General features: G+C 34.9%; 1 protein-coding gene across 1 annotated transcript in view; it reads left to right on the top strand.

Annotated features, from left to right (window-relative positions):
* LOC148829336 (thyrotropin-releasing hormone-degrading ectoenzyme-like) overlaps nt 1-25,056 on the top strand; it is a 219,917-nt gene that overhangs the window by 5,154 nt on the left and 189,707 nt on the right. The window contains exons 2-3 of the mRNA XM_088923246.1: nt 3,563-3,836; nt 8,410-8,536. Coding sequence (XP_088779372.1) covers nt 3,563-3,836; nt 8,410-8,536 — 401 coding nt within the window. The remainder of the gene's footprint in view (nt 1-3,562; nt 3,837-8,409; nt 8,537-25,056) is intronic.

Genomic DNA, 25,056 nt, shown 5'->3' with positions numbered 1-25,056 from the left:
TGGCTTCCCCATGACCCTGAATTGGATGAAGTGGTTAAAAAATGAATTGATAAATTTAATACATATATATATATTGAGCTTGTGCTGCATCTGTAGGGACAGAGTCTGAGAGATTATATTGTTGATGGGAGCATAGCAGCTAAAATCCCTTGCCAAGTTATTTATGGTAAAACCTGAGTCAACAGTTATCATTTTGCAACATATAGAAACAAAGTTATGTTTTTTTATAAAGTTAGTTGGCTTATTATTACAGAAGTGTATTATGAATAAATGTGCGACCTGGACAAAACAATTAAGGGGCACTTACACTTTGGTGGTGCACTTTGACCACTGGAAGGCTGATATCATGAACCATTACAGCATACACAAGAGAACACTAACAGCACAGGTGTCCACCAAAGTCTGTGCATTCCTTTAACGTAAGAGTGACAACATGCATTTCAAATGTTTTCCTTTACTATGTAGTGTCGTTATCAATTGTAATGTGTTCCGTATGGTCCCCACGTTAGGCATGCATGACAAATATTACTGAATGTTTATCACAATATAGCTAGTTGAATAGGTCAGCTAACTTTATAGACACTTTTTGTATCTATAATCACACATATATTTTGCCTATAAATGAAAAGGCTAAAGAGTAAAATTAAAAGATACAGTATTCAAAAGATCGAATTTTTCAATTCCTGGCAAAAGTTCAACAGACAAAATAATATAGAGAATGTATTTATTTTTCATGTTCTTATTAGGATGATTTGTGGAAAATATACAAATTCTACAGTGCAGTAAGTACAAAGCTGTGAATTACTGTACAGTATGTAATTATTGCTGGAGTGTTTACTTTCAGTTATTTTAATGACCGACATATTTCCATTCAAAGATTGGTACGTTCTGCATGGTTAGGTTCTGATTTGTCTATGTATTTTGTCTACTGACCTATTTTAATTCAAATCAAGTTAAATTGTCAAACAAACAATTATCAGGTGTGTTTCACCCTGATCTGATTTCACCAAAAGCTTTGAAATCCTCTTACAAATACTGCAAATAGGTTACAAAAGCTGTCCTGGGGAGGGACTCATAACTAATTAAATCTTTTTTGATGTTGCTGCTCAACATGGTCATATTTACTGTAGTTTCTCTTACAATACGAAAAATGAAACATGAACATACAGTATACCACACAGGGTTTTGAATGTTGTAATACCAATAAGAAAGGCAGCAGGCTTTTCTAATACTGTATCTACAGGGTCTAGGATGATTAGAAGTTAAATGGGGCAAATCTGTCTGCTTCTGCCATTAAGGTGTAAATTCATTAGGCTGCTCTTCTTTACAAATAAAATACAAATAAGTTGTCACGGCAACAGAATGTTATCTCAGTTTTCCTACTGAATAGATTTTTTTAAATGCCTCTGAAAGTATAGTATTGTTATTTATCCATTTAGGATTTGTTATTTTGTTTGTGTGTGTTTTGTGTAAATGTATGGTAACTGCAGGGCTGAAAACCAGTATTTTGTACTTGCAATATTCTATATCCATTTGGGTATTCACATCTAAGGAACGTAAACACTTACCATAGTTTTACAACACAGAAATTGTTTGGAAGTCAAGTCAGCAAGAAATAGGAAGACATTTTTTTCAAGTTATATGAAGAGTTGTACGTATTAAATATAAGTTTTGGAATTGTTTCAGCTATCATCCTTTTTGAAAGTCTGTTTATTATATATTTTAGAAGAAAATGCAAGTAAAAGCTTACAAACTTGTTTCAAATACATTCAGATTAAATACTTTCACTGAAAAATAAACTATGTTGCCCATGACGTCTATAAAGTAATAGGGATGCAGGAGACCTGTATCTACTGTATATGAAAAAAATAACATGAGTCAGTAAATATGTGTCCTTTCTGTACTTTATGAGCTATAGTTAAGTGGACCTTGATCCCTTAAAAAAGTATTTTGGTGTTTTTTTTTGCTTCACTGCAGATATCCTCCACTTAGTTAACACCATCTGTATTTTTATTTCATGTCTTACTTATTAAAGTGCTTTTTTCTGTTACTTTATGATTATGAAAGTCTTTAAGGGAAAAGTATACAGTAAGTAGTGCTAAACACTGCAGTGTATCACTTAAAAGCTACCCAGGGCCCCTCAGTTGACCTTAACAAATGGATACAGTGGATGTTCAGTGTATAACAGCTATCATGGTAATTATGCAAAAGTCAGATGGCATAGAACATCCTACAGCTAAAGGGACATGCTATGACAGAGAAATTAAACAATGACATCAAAGTAAAAAATGATAAGACATGGTCATTTTAAAGTAAAGATAAAAGGTAAGGCTTTAAATTGCCATTAGCAGTCTGGACCATGGTGGTCATGAAGAAGACCTTATAGTGCAAGAGCACTTGATTATGCTTGGGAATATTGATATAAGTGGTGTTCTGGAAAAACTATCAATTCCATTTAGCACTGCTAATTCCACTTCTGACATATAAAAACTCTGAAGTAGTGAAACACTACTGTGTTTTTCACACAAATAAAATACCTTTCACAGTTGCCCTAACATGCACAATAAATTGCAGGGAAAGCAGTAAAACCAAACATCATTAAGAGACTCAGGGGAACACTTGACCAGGTGTTTTTCTTTGACTCATACACCAGAAATATTCAAAAGGCCGTATCATATAGATTCTTGGTTATTAGACTGCCCTTAGCACCTATTGCTTCTCTTGCATATTCATATTATGTACATTGAACAAATGTACTTTCAAAAGTCTCTCTTTACTTACACTTCAGTGGACATTGCCCTTTGTTTTTCAAATCAGAATTTGATTTCCTCATCAATATTGTTATTAACCTTTTATCACTCCCATAGGGGAACAATCAAGAGCTGTTTGATGTCTGAATACCTGTCTCTGCATAAATAGCTGGAATGCTCAATCAAAAGTCATGATGAAATGTGTAAGACTATTCTGATATGCTGAATAGGCATCTTCATGTCAGTGCTGTTGGACACTGGAATGTAATGTTCATGGTAAACAAGCTGAGCCTAGCAGCATAAATGCCCTGAGTCATAAGTGTTGTGATTGAAGGTTGTTAGAGGGGAAATAAGCTTGTTCATAAAACTTGTCAAAGTTCACCTGACTTCTTTTTACTGTTTAACTCCATGTTGGCCTTTTAATTCATTTTTTTCTAAAATCACAGATGATATTCAAAGAACAGGCTAACTACTGTATACAGATGTGCCTCATTGAGCACAAGCACCAGTTAAACAACATCCTTGCTGGCTTGCTCTTACCCCATGAGAAAAAAAAATGGACAAATGCAAACATCAAGTCTTTCAAGGATCATTTAGTGTACTGTGCAGTAATGCATTTCTTATCCTAAGTCAAATGTTATTTACAAAATTGTGTTGTAACATTAAAAACTAAGATTTTCGTCTGTATTGTTTTAGATATGCAGTATTTAGTAACTAATTATAATTATATATTTCACAAAGACTTCTTCCTGAAAATAAAACGTTTGCTTTTATTGTTTCAGCTCCTATATTGTTTTTCTTTTTTATTCCAGGTATCTAGCAGTTACACAGTTCTCTCCAACTCATGCCAGAAAGGCTTTCCCCTGTTTTGATGAGCCCATCTATAAAGCAACATTCAAAATCAGCCTGAAGCATGAAAGCACATATTTGTCTCTCTCCAATATGCCAGTAGAGGGATCTATCCTGGAAGAAGATGGATGGGTGACCAACCGTTTTTCTAGGACGCCTCGGATGTCTACCTACTATCTTGCTTGGGCAGTGTGTAATTTCACATTCAAGGAAACCTTTACTGATAGTGGTGTCAGAGTAAGTAGATTATTTGCTTTATTTAAAATATATTGATTGGGCTGCAGTCAGGCTGATAACATGCCAAGCAGAGCAGTATTGAAGTCTAATCCCCTTGCACCACAGAAGACTTAAAGTATTTTTAATTGTAACTTTAAAGAATAGAAATGCATTAAATTAAATTTGAAAAGAACTTCAAACGTCTTTTACCATAAGACTGCCCCCCCTGTAGTAAGATTTACTACAATTGACTCATTATAAAATTATAAACAATGAGTCTGCTACAACGGTATTAATAAATAATGAACAGGTATAATAAATTTGGACAATGTTCATGTATTGTCTTTTGAGTTTGTTTAGAGTACTTCCTTTTTCTAAATTATGAGCAAGCAACACATTTTTAATTGAAGGAATACAAATCCCATTTGGAAATGACCAAGTGTTGAACTTAATAATATCTCGGCAATAAAGCTCAACTGGGAGTAGTTTTGTTCTTAGTCAATTGGGAGTACAGTTTTTGTTCTTAATGTGTACATGTACAATATTCAGCAGAATCATTTGGGTATATGTTTTGACCAGTGATCCATATTTATCGGATAAGGATTCATCTAGTGAGAGTCATTTAAACACAACAATTGCAGAACCATTGGTTCAAATACTTATTTGTTGTATTTTCAATGCCTCTCAGTATAGTTTCCCTTTGTTACTCTAGCCCCGATCACCAAACAGCACATTTAAAAAGAAACATTCATACATATTATTATTTTTAAATGACTAAAAACTGTCTTTTTATATCTGCATTTATTTAACAACACTTCCCATATGCTAGGAAAAAAACGTTCTTATCGGTATTCTTCTCCTTTATATGTGAATATACAGTATGACATATAGTATACAAGTACAGTAAGTATGTGGTTCTTGTAATGCAATGTGGCAAACTCAAAACCTACCTTGAGTTTTTTGAGCTACTGTATAACATTACATGTCACAGTATGTTTTGAAGTAGGTCAATTTGATTGGAAAGTTAAATGTGTATGATAGATACAGTATGAATGCCAGTTGCCTTACAGAATCCACTTTGTACTTTGTGATATCCACTGCTCTAACATTCAATCATTTCTTATGAGGTAACTGGTTGCATTCTGCTCTTTGAAGTAATATTTAAACTTGAAGTCCAAGTCATTTGCATGAATTTACTCTAAATTTGTGAGAGTTTTATAAAGGTTAAACTTGCTTAGATAAGTACACCCTGGCAAAAATATTAAATGTACAGTATATTGTTTTATTACACAAATATTTATGCATGTTTTCTGAAGCGTAATGTACATTGGGGGTACACAATACAGTATGATTAAGGTATTTGGAAATCCTAAATCACCCAGGCAGGGTTTAATGTCTTATTGATTAACACAAATTAATGGCTAGAGCAATGTTCTCTCAGAGCCATGTGCTCTTATTCTGATGATACTCATCTGGGCCCTAGGCTTGCAGCTTGATTGTCTCCCTATCACGCAAATGCCTTCCTCTCTACTTGCTGAATTCACGGCTGTCACAGTACTTTCAAGAATTTACATCCTGTGGAACGTACAGTGCATTCCACAGTCATAGAAGAGATGAACACTTGCGTACAACAGGAAGCCTAATTTGAATTCCTCAGCCCATATTCTCAGTAAGATATTTATAGTCAGTGAAGAAATATCAATGATTGAATTCCAGATCATTTACATGATGTTATTCTAGAAATGTGAGAAATGAATTTTAATAATAATAGAAATAGATGAAAATCAGAATTTCAATGGTGAAAAGGATATATAAAGCCTTTAATAAGAGTATAAAAGCGCTCCTCTGACTACATTAAACTTTCTCTGATAGAAATATTACATTTCACTACGTTTTCTTACATTCATTGTGTCTTGTTCAAAATAGTATTAACAAACAACAGTATGAATTCTGGTATATACCAGGGTAATAAATGTGTTGATAATTAATTTAGAGAAGAATGTCATACATATTCTGTACATCTCTGCGAAAAATATAGGCATTTTAGAATCCAAATGTTATGCATGTAATAGTCATCAAGAGTTTACTCAGTGTTTTCTACTGTTATAATAACTTTATTTATAGAGCTTTCTTTGGTTAAGAAGAAACCAAGCTGGCTATTTCTAAATCTTTCATCCATATTGACCCATGTCATAAAAAACATTACCACAACCAATCAGGATAAACCATATCTGAGCAGCCAATATGAAGTGCTCTCATTCTCAAGTGTTTCTCATCATTAAAATAATTTGTTTCTCTCTACATATCCTATGACACTAAATAACATGTTTTTTATATGACAAAATACAGTATCTATTAGTATCAACCATATGGTGAAAGCAGAATTTCAGTAGAGTAACAACATTGTGTTTCTTTGTAAAGGGGGAAATAATAAGTGAAAAGAGTTGAACAGTGTCTAAAACTTTTCTATAGTAGTATATATTCATTTCTGTTATAGATTTAAACATGATATGTTTTTGCATTGTTTTACCGAGAGACTTTCAAAACTTTCCTTGGAAAAAATCAGATACAAAACAGACCTAAACCCCTACAAACTGCATGTTCAGAGGTAAATGAAAATAGTGAAGTCAAGGTGAGAAGTGCCTCATGAAAAAAGTGTGGGAGCAATGCAAAAGTATTTGGGAGTACAGTATTTGCAAAAATACAGTACAGTATATACAGTTGCATTACAACTGAGCATGAAGTCTTAAAACTAGAAAATATACAGTCTGCTGTGCCTAAGCACTAAGTTATTTATTTTTACAAAAGAGTACTATTACATGTATTGAATTTTCTGCATACTTTATAAAATTAAACTGTCAAATGAATCACTTTCACCATAACTTGTGTCTTTGCACTACTTTGTATCTTTTAGTCAGGTTAAAGCCCACAGTGAGAAATCTGGAGTTTACACTGACTGTAGCTGGACTGGAATTTTAATGCTTACCATCATGTTGTTGTAGTCTGACACAGCATGTTTGAAAAGAACTGAAATGTCATGGTATATAGTGCTGTTAACAGTTTTACCACACTGCCAGAACGCGTCACATTATTTACAGATCTGACATGATTGTTGTACTTCATCTCCATATTAGGAGAACATAAGGATTTTTATTTAAAAGCTAGTACAGAAAAGCAGACTGGAGACCTCATGTCATCCCTCACTGGTGCCATCCTGAATGCCTGTTTAAAATGAAAAACGTTGTCTAGGTCAATTGGCGTCTCTAAATTGTCTGCCGTATGTGTGTGCCTGAAATGGACTGGCATTCTGTCCAGGGTGAATCCTGTTTTGTGCTAGCTGTCTGCTCCAGTTCACATTGACCCTGTACTGGACTAAGTGCTTGTTGATAATGGATGACTAATTAATATTCCTTGCTATTAGATTCTGGGAACTACATGTATTCTGTACATGGCCAGTACAGTATGTCCTCCTTGGCCTTTTTTTCTTACCCAGGATTCCAGAGGAGATTTACAGTAGGGTCAGCGTTGGTTTAAGTAATTAGTTGATAATACAATGAACATATTTTAATGAATATATTAATTAAATTCTCTTTTCACTAATAAATAAATGGTTATAATACTATATGGTCCTGTGCTCTGAAATAATATAAACAGGTACATGTCCGGTACATTCTTTTAGGATATGATATTGGTATAATTATTATGTAAACAAGTGTGCAACATGAACATGCAAATTTTGTTGCTATAAATCAATGAACTTTACTGAAGAGCTGTGATGTTTGATGTGATGTTTGCAAACAAACGTGTTGAAATGTCTTACAACATTTTAACAAAGATTCAAAGTAATCCAATAAAACTGTTTGAAATGAATCTCTAACGTACTGTATACAGGAGTTTTACATGAGGTTAAGGCTATTCTCCAAAACAGATTAAGCATCATTTGCTTGTACTTGTACCTTCAAGTTTATTGAGGCATTTCACAGTTTATTGAATAAAATGGAGAGAGATAAATGGGAGAGCAGTATCCGTCCTGTTAAATTAATATCTTTAAACAAAATGACACACTGTAAAGAGGTATATAAAACAAATCCCATTTATGTAAAATATCAGCTTATTAATTTACATTTTATTTCAAGATAATTCCGAGAATTATTATCCGTAATTCCAGGAAGATCCACTGTAACTCAACACTTAAAATGAGTAACTGAAAAAATAAAATCAAAATGAACACATTGTTCAAGTGAAAGACATGAATACTTTACTTTAATACTTTCTTTAGCTTTTTTTATTGGAGCCTGTTATTATGATGAACATTTTGAAATTTTAGTGGCTTATTTCAGTAAAATGTATTTTTTAACTTAATTCTTGAAACACTTGTCTCACTTTTTAGAACAAAGCAGTGGAACACAAAGATGCAGGGGAGGAAAAGAAGAATGTAGAGACAAAGCGTTACATTTTTTTCAAGCAACAAAGCTATAAATAGAAAAGCTTAATAAAACAGCAAGCCCTGCAGAAAATATAAAAATAAATAAAGCATGATAACACTTCTTTGTTGTTCAGTTCTTCCCTGCTCTTCTTTTTTTCATTTCTAAAGATACGACTGTACGCCAGACCCAATGCTATCCAGAGAGGTTCTGGAGACTACGCTTTGCATATCACAAAGAGGCTCCTCCAGTTTTATGAAGATTACTTCAAAGTGAAATACTCCCTCCCCAAATTAGGTGAGTACAGTGGGAATATTGAACTCCACTGTTTATTTTTCAAGGTTTGAATTAATTGCATGTAGATTTTATATCTGTGCAGATGCGTACTGTACATCTTAATAGAAGATATGTTCTTTAACCTGTCTGCCAAGCCATTTTCTGTTTTTTTTTGCCTACCATTATTTACTGTCAAGATTATCAAGATTAAGATTATGTAATGTGTACTACATAGTTACTTAGATTTATTTGATGGGATTAAGTGATTCTTGCCAGAATTTTTTCTTTTGCTTGTTTTTTGCAAGAGGTGCTACAGTGTAGGTATATGTGTGGACTACACTTTGTTGTCCTTTATTATGAAGGAACTCTTTCTTTTGTCCATCATTCAGTGTTTGTATGGAACAGCTGTTGGAAAATGTTTCTGTAAGAGTTTTAACAGGCATCAAATAAGATGAACACGCTGTATCTCCCCTAGTCTCATCCTGCTTTATTGACTTCCTGTCACTGTACGTATTCATTTTAATATTTTATTGATCTCCTCTGAAGCCCTTCAATACTGTAGCTTGCTCTGTAATTTCAGAAATAACATTCTGAAGTTCTCTGGCCTTTAGATATTTGGTGTTGACAGCAAAGTGGGATACTATGGACTATCACTTGAGCTCATTTTAATCACACTCTGAAATTCTTTGTATAAAGACAGGCGAAACTTGTAAAACTGTTCTGAAAAACATTGTGATTGTGTAGTGTTGAGAAAATCCCTTTACATGTTTTTACTGGACCCTTTTAAGCCAGGGATGCACAACTCCTTTACTGAAGAACCAAAAGGTTTTTGGTTTTATAACAGCCATTATTCACCTAACTGAAGTACTGACTTAATTGGACAAATTGATACCTTCTCTTGTTCTTAAGAAGCTGTAGATTTAATGAGATATTTAAACCTTGCTGGACAGCAGCCCTTGAGGATTGGAATTGGGGACCCCGGATTAAAGCTTTTCAGGTGTTTATAAAAATGGCAAACAAACTTGCAGTTGGATCATATGTGGATTAATTCGATGTAGCTCTAGAGATAATCCTTAAGCAAATAGCTTTTTGTTCCATATTCATTTTAACTGCACTATTTAAACAAGAGTCTATAAGGTTGCACACCTTTCATCTTCTAACTTAAGATCCTCTATGGTTTTACCAAACTCTTTGTTTTCCCCAAAGCATCTCTTACTTTCAAAACATTTTCCTGTATTGCTAAAAGTCTCTAGCCTAATATTTTTTGGTTAAGCATGCAAGTTGTCCATGTCCTATGTTTTCACATTGTTTCACTGAGAATGAAACAAAGTACAGAAAGATGGGAATTATGGGAATTCATCTTTTTAATTACCTCACTATTTCATTATCACTTTATTTCTTGATATCTAAACACACTGTAACCCTGAATGTTGTTCCCAGATGCATATTCATTCTAAGTATGGATATTAGTGAGATCTTTGTCCAATCACAATGCTACAGTACAGGAGATGTCTTACGACTTCTCATTCCTCCGGTTTGCACATACTGTATAAAGTCGTGTAAGTCCATTCTCTTGGAGAATTGTGATTGGACAAAGAGCTAATTAATATTCACACATAATTCAAGACTTTGTTGACTCTGCAAGTGTACTGTATGTGCTGGAAACTACAATAATTCTATTTTTCTGAAAATCGTCAAAGAACTGGTTTGAATATTAATATTTCTGATTATATAAAGGTGCCATCTGGGTAGAGAGTGCAAGCAGCAGTTGCTTGCCCTGAGGAATGTTAAGGGCTGCACTTCTGTCACTGTAATAATCTAAAGATGTGCTGCCGATAGCATACAACAGTGTCTTCATAACATGGCTTAGTCCTTGAAACCGAAAAGGTTAATGTTCCCATTCCATCACTGAAAAAAATAGTTTACATCACACTTGACCTTTTATGGCTTATCAAGTGTGCTATTGTGTTAGGTTTAGATTTATAGGACTGCAAACAGGCAGTTTAAAGAAACCAGCTAATTTACATATACAGTAGTAGAGGGTCCTGTTTGTTTTACAAAATGCAATTTACACTGTATAATTTATAGTTTATGATACTCTATACAGTATATCTGATATGAGTGTCCGATATCGATGAAACAACTACTGTACATATGAGTAAAGCAGATATTTACTGTATCAAGTAGAAGTATTCAATAATAACACTGACTTTGTCACAGATTATTATATATATTTAAACAGCAATGAATGTATTTACAAACTAAAATAACTGTTTCTTTGTTTTGCTTCTTTTTTGACATTGTTTCACAAGCTGAATAGTGATCTTTATGCTTAAAAATTGTAACATTTTGTAAAGTTTCTCATAGTAATGGTTTCAAATACTAAAATACCAATTCTTTATTGTCTTGTATGTTCTCAGGTTAGTTTGTCTTAACCACAGGCTGTAAGGAATCTATCATGTTATTTAAAGTTATCTATCAGTTACTGTACAATTTTATTTTAGACAAGTGCTCAGCTATAATGCTCTGTAGTCTTTTTTTAATTCAATTTAAACTGTTTAAAAACTGTATTTGTTTCCATTACACATTTGTTCATCTGGTCGACAAGACTGGAGGAACATAGTGCCCTTTTTCTCACACTTGAACCTTAGCTTTCAACGTAACACCTCTTTGTTCTTTTCCCAATTTACTCTGCTTAGAAGACACGTGCCGATACAGAGTTTCTGGATTTATTCTTTTTATGGGAGTGACTCACAATCAATTGTGCAAAAAAAAGTGTTGAAAAAATATTTTTTTGTGCTTGGTCTCTTGTCTATTTTTAGATGTTTTGAGCAACTGGTTCAATTTTTGTTGAGCAATTACTGTACTCCTTCATTTAGCACCTTGACCGCGTGCCTTCCATGAGGCTCAACACGGCTGTGATTTCTTTCATTGTAGCAGTAATCAATGGATGAAAAATAAGCCAACCCTTAGCATACTAAAGGAAATTAAGATAGCTTTCTCACACTTGGCTAAGTGTTGGGACGTCACAGCCTTTTTGTGGATTACTTTTAAGTATCGTGGCTGCAACAAAGAACTCCAGGAACTTATTCATTATTTACCACAATTTTCAGTGATTACTTTTCAGAAAGAACATCAAACATTTGTCAATATCAAAGTAAAACAACTATGGCTTACGGGATCAAGAGGTAATTCTTTTAGGGTATCAAATAAGCAGTTTTGCTCTGATAGAGAACAGGCCTGTACATACATATATAGATACATATATAGATAAGATATAAGAATAAGAAAGCTTATGATAAAATGTACTGTAGAACGTTTTTGTCTTATAAAAAGAGGAGGATATTTAGTTAAGAATAGGTAAGAAAGAATTGCTCATTTGGAAGACTGACATTGTATCCTCACACTTTTAAGAAACCTTTATTTATCAACAAGACCGTTTCTTGTTTATATATAAACTATTTTATTTTAGAAAGTGTTGGCTTTCTGAGATATACAGTACAGTATGTGGAATAATAGCCCCACATCTTTTATTATTCATATCATCATTACTGCTCTTTTGTGTGTGCTTTACAAATGTTCTTATCCTGAGTGACTTACAGTGTTTACTCATTTTCACACTTAGTGTAGGTTCAAAAAGGAAACAAATAGGATTATCACCAAGAACAATAAAATTGTTTAAATAAGATTACAATAAAAACAAGCTGGGCAAGACGTGTTACAGAAGTCACAAAAATGAAACAAACAGAAAGTATAATGAAGTATTGCTTTAAACAAGAGCAGGCATATACAGTATAGGCAACAGAGACAGAAGGTAGTAATTGAATGTTAGTACATGTATGTGTGACCGTCGCAGTTCCGCACGGGCTCGTGCCCTCCACCACCTGTTTCATCCCGCAACACCTGGGCCGCGAACCCGGGTCTCCAGCGTAACACAACAGGGAACCAGCCGCATGAGCTAAAGGAGACCTCCCTCAACCCAGGCAGCTGAGGTCCCTGCTACGCGCAGGGAGGGCGATGACGTCACCGTATCCGAAATAGCTCCACTACATACAGTATGTCTCCAGTGAATAAGTGAATTTCATTACTAAAATGAAAATTAAAAATGGTTAGTGTAATACACTGTAGGACTTACTAAAAGAAATAGTTAAGAACTGAGTGATCACAGGTACTTTATAAAAAAGACTTTCTTTGAAGAAGCACAGAGGGCTTTTCAGGAACTGAACAGTCCATTGTTGTAAGAATTCCTTTTTTCACTGTTAAAAGTTCATATTTTTATATGCTTTTGCTCTGCTGTATCATAGAGATACTTGCAATATGTGAATAGCTGGCAGTTGAACTCTATGTGCATTGCTAAATACAGGCCTACACTCAGGGATCCGAATACTTACATTTAATTCACAATCCGACCTTGTCAATCCACTAAATATTTTTCCACAAAACCCAGTCTCTGGATATTCGGACCCAGCCTGCTCCTGCAAACATAATTTAATTTTGATGTCCTAAAGGGGATCTTCATCAGGTCTTCACCATTTATACGTGCACAACATTCACTCTAATTTTCATCTTCACTCTTGCAGTGGTATTTCATGAATTCTTCCATTCTTCCTTTATCCTCTTTTCACCTTAGTCCTGACAACCTCTTTGCATGTTCTCTTACACTTTAGGGGTAAAACGGATAACTAGCCTTATGGCTTGGAGCTGGTGCTTCCCCATTAATATAATGTGTCTGAGACAGTGACAGACAAGTGCAGATAGCGTGTCACGTGAAAATAAGCAAATGAGGATTGAGTAAAAAAGAGTAAAGGGAAAAAAATGCAGATGAAGGGCAAGATGTAGACCTTGGTAAAAAGGAAAGTTTTAAGTTTGGATTTGAAGAGAGTCAAAGAAATTGTCTATCGCAGACTCACAGGAAGGTCATTTCATAACACTGGAGCAGCAACAGAAAAGGCAGTCACCAAAAGTCTGTGATTTAGCCCTGGGTGTAGTGAGCACAGGACCAGCCTCAGGTGAATGGTGCCTATGGGCAGGGACATGGAGCAGTTCAGAGATGTACTGTACAGTATGATGTTGAACCAGGTGGTTTAGAGTCTTGAAAGTCAGTAACAAGATCTTATATTGAATATGTGTCTTTATAGACAACCCATGTTGAGAAAAGTGTAGGAGTGAAATGCTGCCAGGTTCTGGTGTGAGTTACTGGCCTACTGTAGCTGCAGAGTTTTTAAATATTCCAACTTGTTAAGAAGAGATTCAGGAGCCCATAGAGTAAAGAGTTGGAGAAATTAAGCCTTAATGTTATAAATGGATGAATCAGGCACTCAGTACATTAATAGAAGTTGCCTAATGCAGGCAAAAAAGATCTCTTAATCAACATTTTCAAATAAGGCTAAAAAGACAGGAGAGGATCAAGTGTGACTCCCAGATTCCTTATTATGGCTGACCAGTGAGTTTTTCCAGCAGAGATTTGCTGCCCACCATTATAATTTCTGTTTGGTCATGATTTAGCTTCAGGGAATTTGATGTCAACCAGAGTTTTATGTCACGCAAACAAGAGATAAGTGTAGAGGGGGGAGACCACAGGGGGAAGAAGTTTTAACATAAATCTGAGTATTATCTGCATAACAGTGAAACTGAAGACCATGTTTGTGTATAATTTGACTGAGAGGTAGCATATAAATAATAAAAAGCAAAAGACCCAAGATTGAACCTTGCGGCACACTGTGATTGACTGGGGCCATGAAGGATTTATGGGGATTGAGGGAGACAAACTGCTGCCTGTCAGACAGATAGGAGCAGAACCAGTACCAAGACAGTATGATTGATAGAGAAAAAAAGTTTACAAGTGGTTTAGCAACATAGTATGATTTGCTGTATCAAAAGCACCACTAAGATCAAGGAGCATAAGGATTTTTATAGCCCCTGAGTCAGATGCAATGAGTAAATCATTTACAGCCCTGACAGGGGCAGTCTTAGTGCTATGATTGGAGCAAAAGCCAGACTGAAATAGCTCAAAAAAGTCATTAGCTATCATATGAGCCTGCAATTGATCTTCCACCACACATTCTAAAAGCTTAGATAGAAATGGTGAATTAGAAATTGGTCTGAAGTTCATCAGACCAATGATTCTTCAGTATATGTTTGATGCAGTAGGGACCACATCCATGGAAAGATAACTGTTGATGATGTTGACAATTAACAGGCAGATGTGTGGCAAGCAAGCTTTCGACAGAGTTAGAAATTAGATTTAGGCAACAAGAAGTTTCTTTGTAGCTCTTAATAGTTTTTGTAAGTTGATCTGAATGAACTAGGCTAAATTCAATACTCTGGTACAGAAAGAATGTCATTGGAAAAGTTCTCAAATACTTGTCTGAATCAGGAATGATATTAAGGTTTGATTCAGACAATTGTAAATTTATAGCATCAATCTTGGATTCAAAGAATTGCAAAAATGTAAGACAATGGTCAGGGGTGGAAGAAAGAGTAGAGTTGTCAGGGGGGTTTAAGTGAGCTTGTTAATATCAGACAAGAGCAATTAAAAGTAATTGCTTTTTGGTAATTGACCAGGTTTAGATCACGGAATTAAGTTGGATCTAAACCAACAAGGCTACAAATTTTCAACACATTATATGTCAAATAATATAGAATTAGTCAGAAAAGCCACCTATTTGCCATTGACATGGGCAGGGGAGTCATGCAAATCCTTTCATGTCGAAGTCTGTGACAATTTATATTTTTGGCTGTATGTGGATTGGATTTAGATAGCTAGAATCAGGCTGTACTTAAAATCCTGTAACTGAAAAAAATACAAGTACAAGTGATGAGATGTTTGTTTTCAGCATATGTTTTTCAGAAGAGTTAGCTTCGCATTATTGAATTCAATTTACAGAAGACTTTATAGAATTATTTAAGGCTAAAAGCTTTCCAGAAAACAAGCCAACAAGGCTACATATTTTCTTTTTGTGTACCACACAATTTCACACAACAGCAAATGGCAAATGGATCATAAATTATTCTTTTGAGGAACACAATGTACTCTTTTTAAATGCTCAGATACAAATCCAAGAAAAGCTGATATATTTCTGTAAAGAAACTGCCCACTTTGTTAAAATCTGAGCAAAGGTTACTTGTTAGAGTTCGCAGAGTGAGAGCAGATGAATTCCAGACGTTTACAAGGGTCAATTATGTGTTAAGTGAGGGTGAAAGACAGAGTAATTGAAATCCATCTGGATTCATTGCCACCGTTGGGACTTGACAGACAGGAGAACAAAAGAAAATAAACTGATCCCATGAGAATTTGGCATCCATATTAACAAGGTGTGGGTTTTTTGAGGATCTATGCACATGAACTCCCTGTTATGGGGTACCTGCACCCTATTTGTTATAACCTGAACTATAAACCAAGGGAACTGTGAAACCGAGGAGGAGGCTGGACCAACTCTGGTGTAATTCCTTCTTACCCTCACTTGGTCCATAACCTGCGTTGCCCTATCGGATTCCTACAGTATACAGTATAAACCTAGTTTTGAAGTAAGGAGAAGCTGTGTAGTTCTTCTGCATTCTAACCTAAATCTTCATGGAAGTCTAACCACTTTCATCTTTAAAACACCACAGGGAAAACCTAACCTGATTTTCACATCAATGTTATCAATGCACCAATAACCTTTTTCCCTGTCCTAACCATTAGCCCAAATCTACAGGTAGTTTAAATCCAGGAATGGTCAACTAGATGCATAGACACTGTGTCCTGTGAACACAATGCCTGACCTTTTTCAGTCAGTGGTTTCTTAGCCACTCACCTGCAGTGTAAACTGTCACAGTCAGCTGAGAGACAAAGCTGCTTCATTACACTAGGATGGGTTCTGCTTTAAAGCTCAGGAAGCCTTGTCTGAGGTATAGTCTCCAGGCCAGAAGCCCGAGTAATTAGAGTATGATAACTTCCTGAAATGGGTGACATGGTGGCTCTGTAATAAATAAGAATGATTTAGGTCTGAAATCTAGGGGAAGCTGGATTTCCTGGAGAGAAGTTTGTATGGAGACGTTCAGTATGTAGGAGAGCATACACACTGTAATTGTTTATCATTAATCTAAAATTAATAAATAAAGTAACAGCATGTAAGCTTTTTTGTACCTTGTATGTACAGTACCTTTATATTTAGCACAACAGTTGCCAAAAAAGTGCCATTCATGATGAAATATAAGCTTCTTGTTGAGCTCAAGATGGATTGTGAGAGCAGAGGAATTTCAGAAGAATATTCAGAACAGAGAATAATAAAACAGAGAATTTTACAACATTAAACAACTCCTGACAACATTAAAACAACATTAAAAAAACATCCGACTGGCCTGATCTAGTCACATCTCACAAGCTAAGAAAGGCTGGGCCTGGTTATTATTACAATAATAATAAAAAAGGCAACTCTAAATCAAGCAAGGCTGCTGCAGGAAGTGCTCTTGGTGAAATATACAATATGTCCCAGTACGGTGATAGGGGTCGCAGTACTATAGGAGGTGCTATCCTACAGATGAAACTTTGTCTTTCAGATCTTGACTACTCGGTCATTAAAAATTCCAGTGTCATGGCTAAATTCCACTTTTGACTTGCACTTTCTGGAGTACCTAGAGACCTCCTTTAGTGATTTTTCTCCTCATCATCTGTGCAGTATGATTTGCTGTATATTGGGGTAAAATGAAGCATAATGGTTACTGCAAGCTACCCAGGTGATGCTATATCTCATATATGGATGAGGGGGATCCCGTTTTTAAATAAAGCACTTTGGGATGAAAAATTCTACATACTCTGAGTACAATGATGATGATAATTATTATAATGGCTTGTACATGTAATTCTGGACTCGAGAGGAGTCATCAGATTTGAATATAATTGAGCACTTTTCTTAGAATTGTGATGATAATTGATATTATAAGGAATTAAACAAGTAATAGGTTTATTCCATGCTGAAAAGAGAAGAAAGAAAACAGAACATTTCGGCCATGGAACCTTCTTGAGCCTTCTTCACACCTGAAAAAGGCTCCACGGCCGAAACGCTGTGTTTTCTTTCTTCTCTTTTCAGCATTGAATAAACCTATTACTGTTCCTTTGCAGCCTATGCATACTGATGCAGCTACCCACCTGAACTACTTATAAGTAATTAGTTGATTGTAACACTACTAGACATTACTATCATACCTTTTTGACCTATTTGACAAGACAGTGAGTCTGGAAATACAAACTAATACATTTCTATAAAGAATCCTTAACTGAAATTGAAAAGGAAACTTATTTAGATCTTGATTCATAATTAGAATAAAGCAGGAATTTAAAATGACAAAATCGCCAGTGTTGCTCGGCACTTTGGCAAAGTGAATCTTCACAACATTGTTCTTGCTTAAATTAATTCCCTGCAAATATTAATCAGTGTGAAGCTGAATTAAATTAGATTAGGGCTACAAAAAAGGTAATTATCTTTCTAATTTGTATGAACATGTTTAAAGAAGCCCACTGCTGTCTTGCTGAGGCTCAAAGTGTAGTGCTTACAGCATGGAGTTAATTAGTGATTATTTTTTTAAACATTTCTACTGTATTTTTCAACCAACAGCTTTATTTAGAAAACAAAGCCATCAGTAAGGCTTACAGTGATAATAAACGAGCTTTTCTTCTAATTGTGGTATAGCACACTGTGTAGGGCTTACACAGGCTTTATCCTGATTGTCTCCTCTTTTCTTTGTGTTTTTGCCTTTTATGCAAGGGTTTCAGCCAAGAATGCTAAGACAAAACAGAGCTAGCAGAGGATTTTCTTCCTAATGAATAAATATTATATGACATTGATGAACAGAAAGTCAGGCTTTCTCTAATGTAATCATAGACAGAATTTGGTTTACACGCATCCCCATAAATATTTACCACTGACTTTTACATTATGACTTAATTAGTCAGCTTATTCATATTGCCAATACATTTGTGTGTATTACATGTATTAGTCTTTGACATCTTTCTTTAACATTTTTTTAAAGGATGGATATCTTTTTCTGTTTTCCATTTTATTATCTGTAATTATACTTTGCTTTCCACAAAAATATGATTAAATGTTTAAAAATGTAGTTATTCCATTGTTGTGGATCATAAATTGCAAGGAATAGCAGGAATTTTAACTTGCAATACGACGTAATATTTGGAAAATTAGCATTCCTAAAAAAGATCAACACGATCTGGTAAGACAACTGCTCTATTGAGTCAATTGAGAAACAAATCTGAGAAATCAGAAAAACTAAAATTGAGAATTGTGAGACAAGTGATTCAGCAAGAGATCATCAATCCAAAAGCAGGTGTTCAAGATCTCCAACAGATCCTCAGAATATAAACTGCCACTCAGTCTCATCTGCATATTTGTTGCATTCAACACTGAGAGTGTTTGAGAGTAAACCACAAACAGGGGTGGCTGCAATTTGCCTAGAATTATGTCTTATAGACAGTCAACAGTCAATGTAAAAATAATAATAATCCTTACACTTATATAGCACTTTTCTGGACTCTCCACTCAAAGTGCTTTACGGATGCTCCCCACCACCACCAATGTTAAGCCCCAACCTGGATGATACGATGGCAGCCATAGTGCACCAGTACTCTCACCACAGCTATCAGCTATCAGTGGGGAGGAGAACAGAGTGATGAAAGCCAATTCATAGATGGGGATTATTAGGAGACCATGATTGGTAAAGGTCAATGGAAATTTGGCCAGGATGCTGGGGTAACACCCCTACTCTTTTAAAGATACACCCTGGGATTTTTAATTACCACAGAGAATCAGGACTTTGGTTAAATGTCTCATCTGAAGGACAGAGCCTTCTTATAGAATAGTGCCCCCGCCACTATACTAGGACATTAGGACCCACACAAACTGCAGGGTGAGCGCCCCCTACTGGTCCCACTAATGGCTCTTCCAGAAGCAACTTTAGCTTTCCCAGGAGGTCTCCCATCCAGGTACAGGCCAGACTCATACCTGCTGACCTTCAGTGGGTTGACAGTTGTATGTTGCAGGGTGATGTAGCTGCTGGCAAATTTATCCAGCACTTAAAACTATAGAGTAATTTGAGCCATGTTTTAGGAAAAGAATGACACTATGGGGGAGGGGAAAATCCCTCTTTTATTCATATTTGTATTCCACAATGTCTAACAAATCAGTAAGCCACTTACTCCTGGTAAGGTGTGCAACCACCAGAGCAGGTGCACTCCATGGTGCTGGAGAGCACCAGGCCAGCAGGTTTTATAGCTACACTTTAAATTATTAATTTCTAAAGGACATGGGACTGCTTATCATTTCTAAGGGTTGTTTGTTCATTTAAGTAATTTAGTGAACATTTGGAACAGAAATCAGAATATCCTTAACCTTCAAAGCCTAGTATTCCTAGATTGAGGTAATGGGTTGCTTAACCAGTTGTTCCTAATCTTCAAATAGATTTAAATGTATCTGCTGTATATAATATAGTTATACAGATATAGGTTATATATATATGTGTATATTTTATGATGACCTATAAGAACAACAAGATTGGGTGTTTCCAGGACCAGTGTTGCAGACCACAGACCAAACCTATCTTGTAATTATAGGGCACAACGTGTCTGCTAATGAGACAGTCCATTGAAAATACTGCAGAATGTAAAGCTCTCCCACAGTTGTCAAAACTTTACAATAAAGCACAAACAAAACTGAATGGGACCAGCCAATGAGTTACTGTATTTTCTTCACTTCCTCTGTTTATGACAGTTGCCAACCTAGGACCTTCTGTAGCTGCAGCTAGAAATATTCTAGAAATGCTATCCTAGACACTTACCAGACTTGAATTTTTCATATTTCAAATATCCTCTTTATTCACATGTACTGTACAGTCAAGAGATGCACGTTGTACATTGTATACATTGTCAAGGATATAGTATATAACACTTAGCACTGTTCTTCCTGAAAGACCTTTATCACATAGCTCAGGTTCTGATACATGCTAAAGGCATTTATAGTGTACTGTAGGTATCAGAGAAGTCAGTTGTCTCCCTGAGATCCAGAGTTGAGGTCATTATTCCCAGTATTTATTGAGTGCAGCATCAATAATCTCTTAACTAGCTCATAGAACTACTGTACAATACCACTATGCATGGCGCTGTTCTTACTTCCTTTTGTTATCTATAATTTTAACACTGTTTTTTTACTGGTATTACAAGTTATTGTATAGAACCTTTTGGGAATGCATGGTATAATATTCCACCTTTTAAAAGATTTTTACAAAGCAATTGAAAGGCTTTGCTGTTCAAGAAAATCATATTCTAGATGACTCTTTAAGGACCCCTGAGGAATTATGTTATTGTTACTGTACATGGTGCTAAAGAATAGATTAGATTGATTAGTTAAATCCTTAATGACATATATACTGTAATATATGCATTGCACATTCATGCCATTCTTCTGACTCTTATTCCTTCTTAATTATTTATTGTAGTTTTGTGTACATTCGATATTTATCTGAGGTATCTGTTCAAAAAGCCGGAAATAGTAGACAAGGTGTTGTATCTTTTATAATGAAGTTTCTGAGTACTTTTCCACACTGTCGATCACAAAACATATTCTGGTCTACAATAGTTTAACTGCAAGTTTAACAAATGAATCTTTTTCATGTGAACATAAGGATTCAAGTTGGGAATCTAGCCATTATTGTTATGTTTTTTTAGCCAATGGATGTTTTGTATTTTGATCTACTTTTGCCTTCAAGAGAAAAAAAATGGCATTGAGATTTTTACCTGAAGTCAAATATTTCCCCAAGGAATGCCAGCGTCTGCAGGAAATTGTGATCAAAGTTTAGTAAGCATCATTTCTAGCTCTTAAAGCTAAACCATTGCTTCTTCTCAAAGGCAAGGAGTTGTTTCTGAGTTAATCAGCTCCAGGACAAAATAATTTAAATACTGTATTGAGTAGATTTGTAGGTGTCTTTCAAAATCTTTTTGCATAGACAAGAGTTCTTTAACATTTTTCTAACATTCTAGTTCACTAATTTGGAAGAGTTTGGAACGCTCTGAGGAAGATAAATGATTCAAATCCCATGTTACAGACTTTTTTGGGAATATTATTGCAAGGACTGTTGAATTTAAAGACATTAACAACTTGTTTTAGATATGGGCTTCTTATTGTTAGGAGTTTTTATGTTTCTCCTGTCTTTGGCCTGTCCTTTAGCTGATAAAGAAAGTCATTCCATCCATCCATTTTCTAACCACTTTATACAATACAGGGTCCCGCTGGACTTTGGAAACTCATTTAATATTATTATATACAGTATTATTGTACAGTACAGTATTATTATTATGTACTGTATTATTTTCATATACCATATTGCCTTTGCAAAGCATGTTTGAGGAATAATGATAAGTGATGTGTGAATATATAGATGTATAATATTTCTAAATGTATAATATATAAATGTCTTGAGAATTATTGTAATCATAATTGCTACTGTGAGATTTCCGTCATTGTTTGCATTTCTTCAGTAAGTAGAGCTTAACAGATAATATGAGGTATAGGGGCTTGCTTTCTAACTGTCAGGTCTATGAACAATTACCCAATCTACTAGTAATGTTATTTCCAAATGTCTTTTGCTTAGCTGGTTGTCACTTCTTTTTCATACAAAGAGAATTATATTAATTTTCAGACAGGTTGATCCAGGATTTGGTAGTTCATTCTGTACTGTGATGTGATCCTTTCTTGTACAGATTTGAAAATCAAGCAGGAAGAAAAGCAGTAGAGTTAAATAACGATCTTAAGTTTGTATTTATAACTGGTTTCATTTCAACAGAAGAATATGGAAGCATCGACTGCCTCTTGAAACCTTACTGCCTTATTCTTTTCATATCTCATCGTGGTTTAACTTCTTGACTTAATTTACACAATGAGAAAGATTAATTTGATGTTTATCTAAAAGATGAATTGATCAATTTGTTTTATGTAAAGCAAATCAGCACAGTGAATATCAGATTGTAAGATTGTCTTTTTTTCTTCTTCAAATGAACTTAATCTTGGCTACTGCAATTCAAGTAGTTTAGAATTAATTGTATTTGCTCTGTACCCTGGAAGGAAACAAAGCATGCTTCAGAGAGTGTGAATAATGAATATGTGTTGCAAAAATACTAGCAATTCTCAAATCTGCTGTTGTTTTGGATTGAGAACTCCTTTGTTATCTTTGGGATTTCAGTGGTGAATGGATGTCTTTTCAAGGCATAAGTAATCACAATTATTTAATGTGCTCTGTCACAGAGTTTGTAAACGCTAATTGGGGATAAGAATGAACATTTTGCACTGAATACCAACGACTAATTTACCTACTGATTTTGTCTTAAACCATTGCTATTTTTCTTTAAGTCTAATGCTGTTGGGTTACTTTGTCAGACTGGTTCTAGAGCCAAATATATCACTTAGAAGACTTGCAGGAGGTACAGCAAATTGGAGCTCAGTTCACAGGGAGCACCTTAAGCAGTGAAACAAAGGAGCTTGATTCTGGATTGAAATGTATACCTTTCAGTAACAATTGTCAGAAAAAACTTATTTTTGAAACATAGACTGCATATTTGCCCACCTTTCTATTCTTTTTGGCAGGTTGTATTCAATGTGTGATAATCAAGTTTACTCAGCTGAAAACTAGAATAGAAAAATTCTCACTGTGTCTTTGCCATGTTGGGAGGGTTTGTCTTTAATTGCTTTGGAAGCTGAACTCTGGAGACCCACTGATACATGCACAGTGATAGGGATTTAGTACTAAAATGGTATTACAGTTTAAGTAAACACTGTAGGATGTGAAGAGCGGGCTACAGTTAGTTTAATTTACAGGGGATTTATAATAGGGATTTAATCTGAACAAAATGGACTCCTGAGAATCCATAATGTAATCCTGTAATTGGATTGATTATCACCAAAGAAGAAAGCAGTGTTAAAATGCAGAGTGAACCAATAAGATTATAATATAAAATTCGACTCCACTACATGACTGATCATTGTCAAAATTACAAATATTCTTTTCTTTTCCATCTACCAAAGATACACTTGGGCGGGTGGGTACAACCTAGCAACATTTCCATCATTTGTGTAGGAGACTGAGATGAAATATTTATTTTATTTCTGTATAGTCACTGGCACCATGGTAACTTGCTTTAGCAGAGCCTAAAACATTCTCCTATGGGAATTTTACTGCCAAGTTCATAGGGCAGTTATGACACATATTTAAAAAATCACAGCTGTTCCTGCAAATGCTGTCCTAGGCAGAATTTCTGTCCTTCTACTGCCATTCAGTACAGACTGACTTTTGTTTTCCTGCTGAGATTTGCAACAGCCTTTTATTTGTTTTTGGTCAGTATAGAGTGCTTTCCAATTACTAAGCTGGTTTGTTGGTATAGGAACATTCACAATCAATAAGCTACTAACACCAGAAAAATCTTAATGGAGTAGACTTCCTTCTTTTGTTCTTTACTTTATTTTTTCATTCATTCTTAATTGGAATTACTTTAATGCTGTGAAAAAAAAAAAAGATTTCCAATGCTTTTCAGACGTCCTTCAGTAGCAAGTGAAAAGTAATGATTATTAAGCATTTTTCTTCTGTGTACTTTAGAATTAAGGGATATTTTAAACATTCTCCTTAAGTGGGAGGATGAACTATACTTAGTCTTCCAGAACAAGACGTCATTAGTGTCAGGTGCTGATTCAGAGCTGTGCTCAACTCATGTGCATATCAAATTGTTATTGCAAGTGCAATCTCTGAATTAAATGGGAAGCTCTCATAAAATTACAATATAATTATATACACCGCTGCAGTAAAAATAGGGTATAAATAGAAATAACACATTTAAAGTGCCTTGTTCTGTAAAATCTGTAAAATAAAATCAGAGACCTTAGAAAACAACTGGAAACTGTTTCAATCCAAAATACTAGTTAATTCTGAACAGATGGAATCAAAAGATGAAACCATTTTTTTTTCAAATGGACAAACATGAACATAGTCCCCATCTAAGATTTTCTGTTAAGACTTCTGCCTCACAATTCCTTGCAAAGTAATGATCAGGTAGCCTTTGTCCATTGAGAAAACTAATTTAACTTTGAAGACTTGTTCTGCTAAGATCTGCTTACTGCGTCACAATTTTACCCTGCAGTTTCTTTCTCTGAATTATTACTAGTCTTGCCTTATGTATAATATCCACTTACTTTTCATTGGTTTCCACAGAAACAGACAAATCAGTCACTTCAATTTATTGTCCAAGTCCAATGTCTTTTATTTTTAGTACCAAGAGTAGTTTGAATTTCAAACATAATTCTGCAATTAGAGTTTGAGAAAGATCTGCTTCAACATCTTACATTCAGTAAGCCATAGAAAATGGTTAGAGTTAAATTTCATACCTTATACTTTTTTGCAGATGTTATGTGGAATGCTGCACAACTTTTATCAACCTGGTCCTCAAAGCCTGATCAGACAAAAATGTTTTATGACTTTGATACTGCATATGTGTGTCTAGGTTTAAGAAG

The sequence above is a fragment of the Atractosteus spatula genome, chromosome 8 (assembly GCF_055471065.1).
Source record: "Atractosteus spatula isolate fAtrSpa1 chromosome 8, fAtrSpa1.hap1, whole genome shotgun sequence".
NCBI classification, from domain to species: Eukaryota; Metazoa; Chordata; class Actinopteri; order Semionotiformes; family Lepisosteidae; genus Atractosteus; species Atractosteus spatula.
Note: the sequence above shows the minus strand (reverse complement) of the source record. Positions and strands in the feature narration are given on the sequence as shown.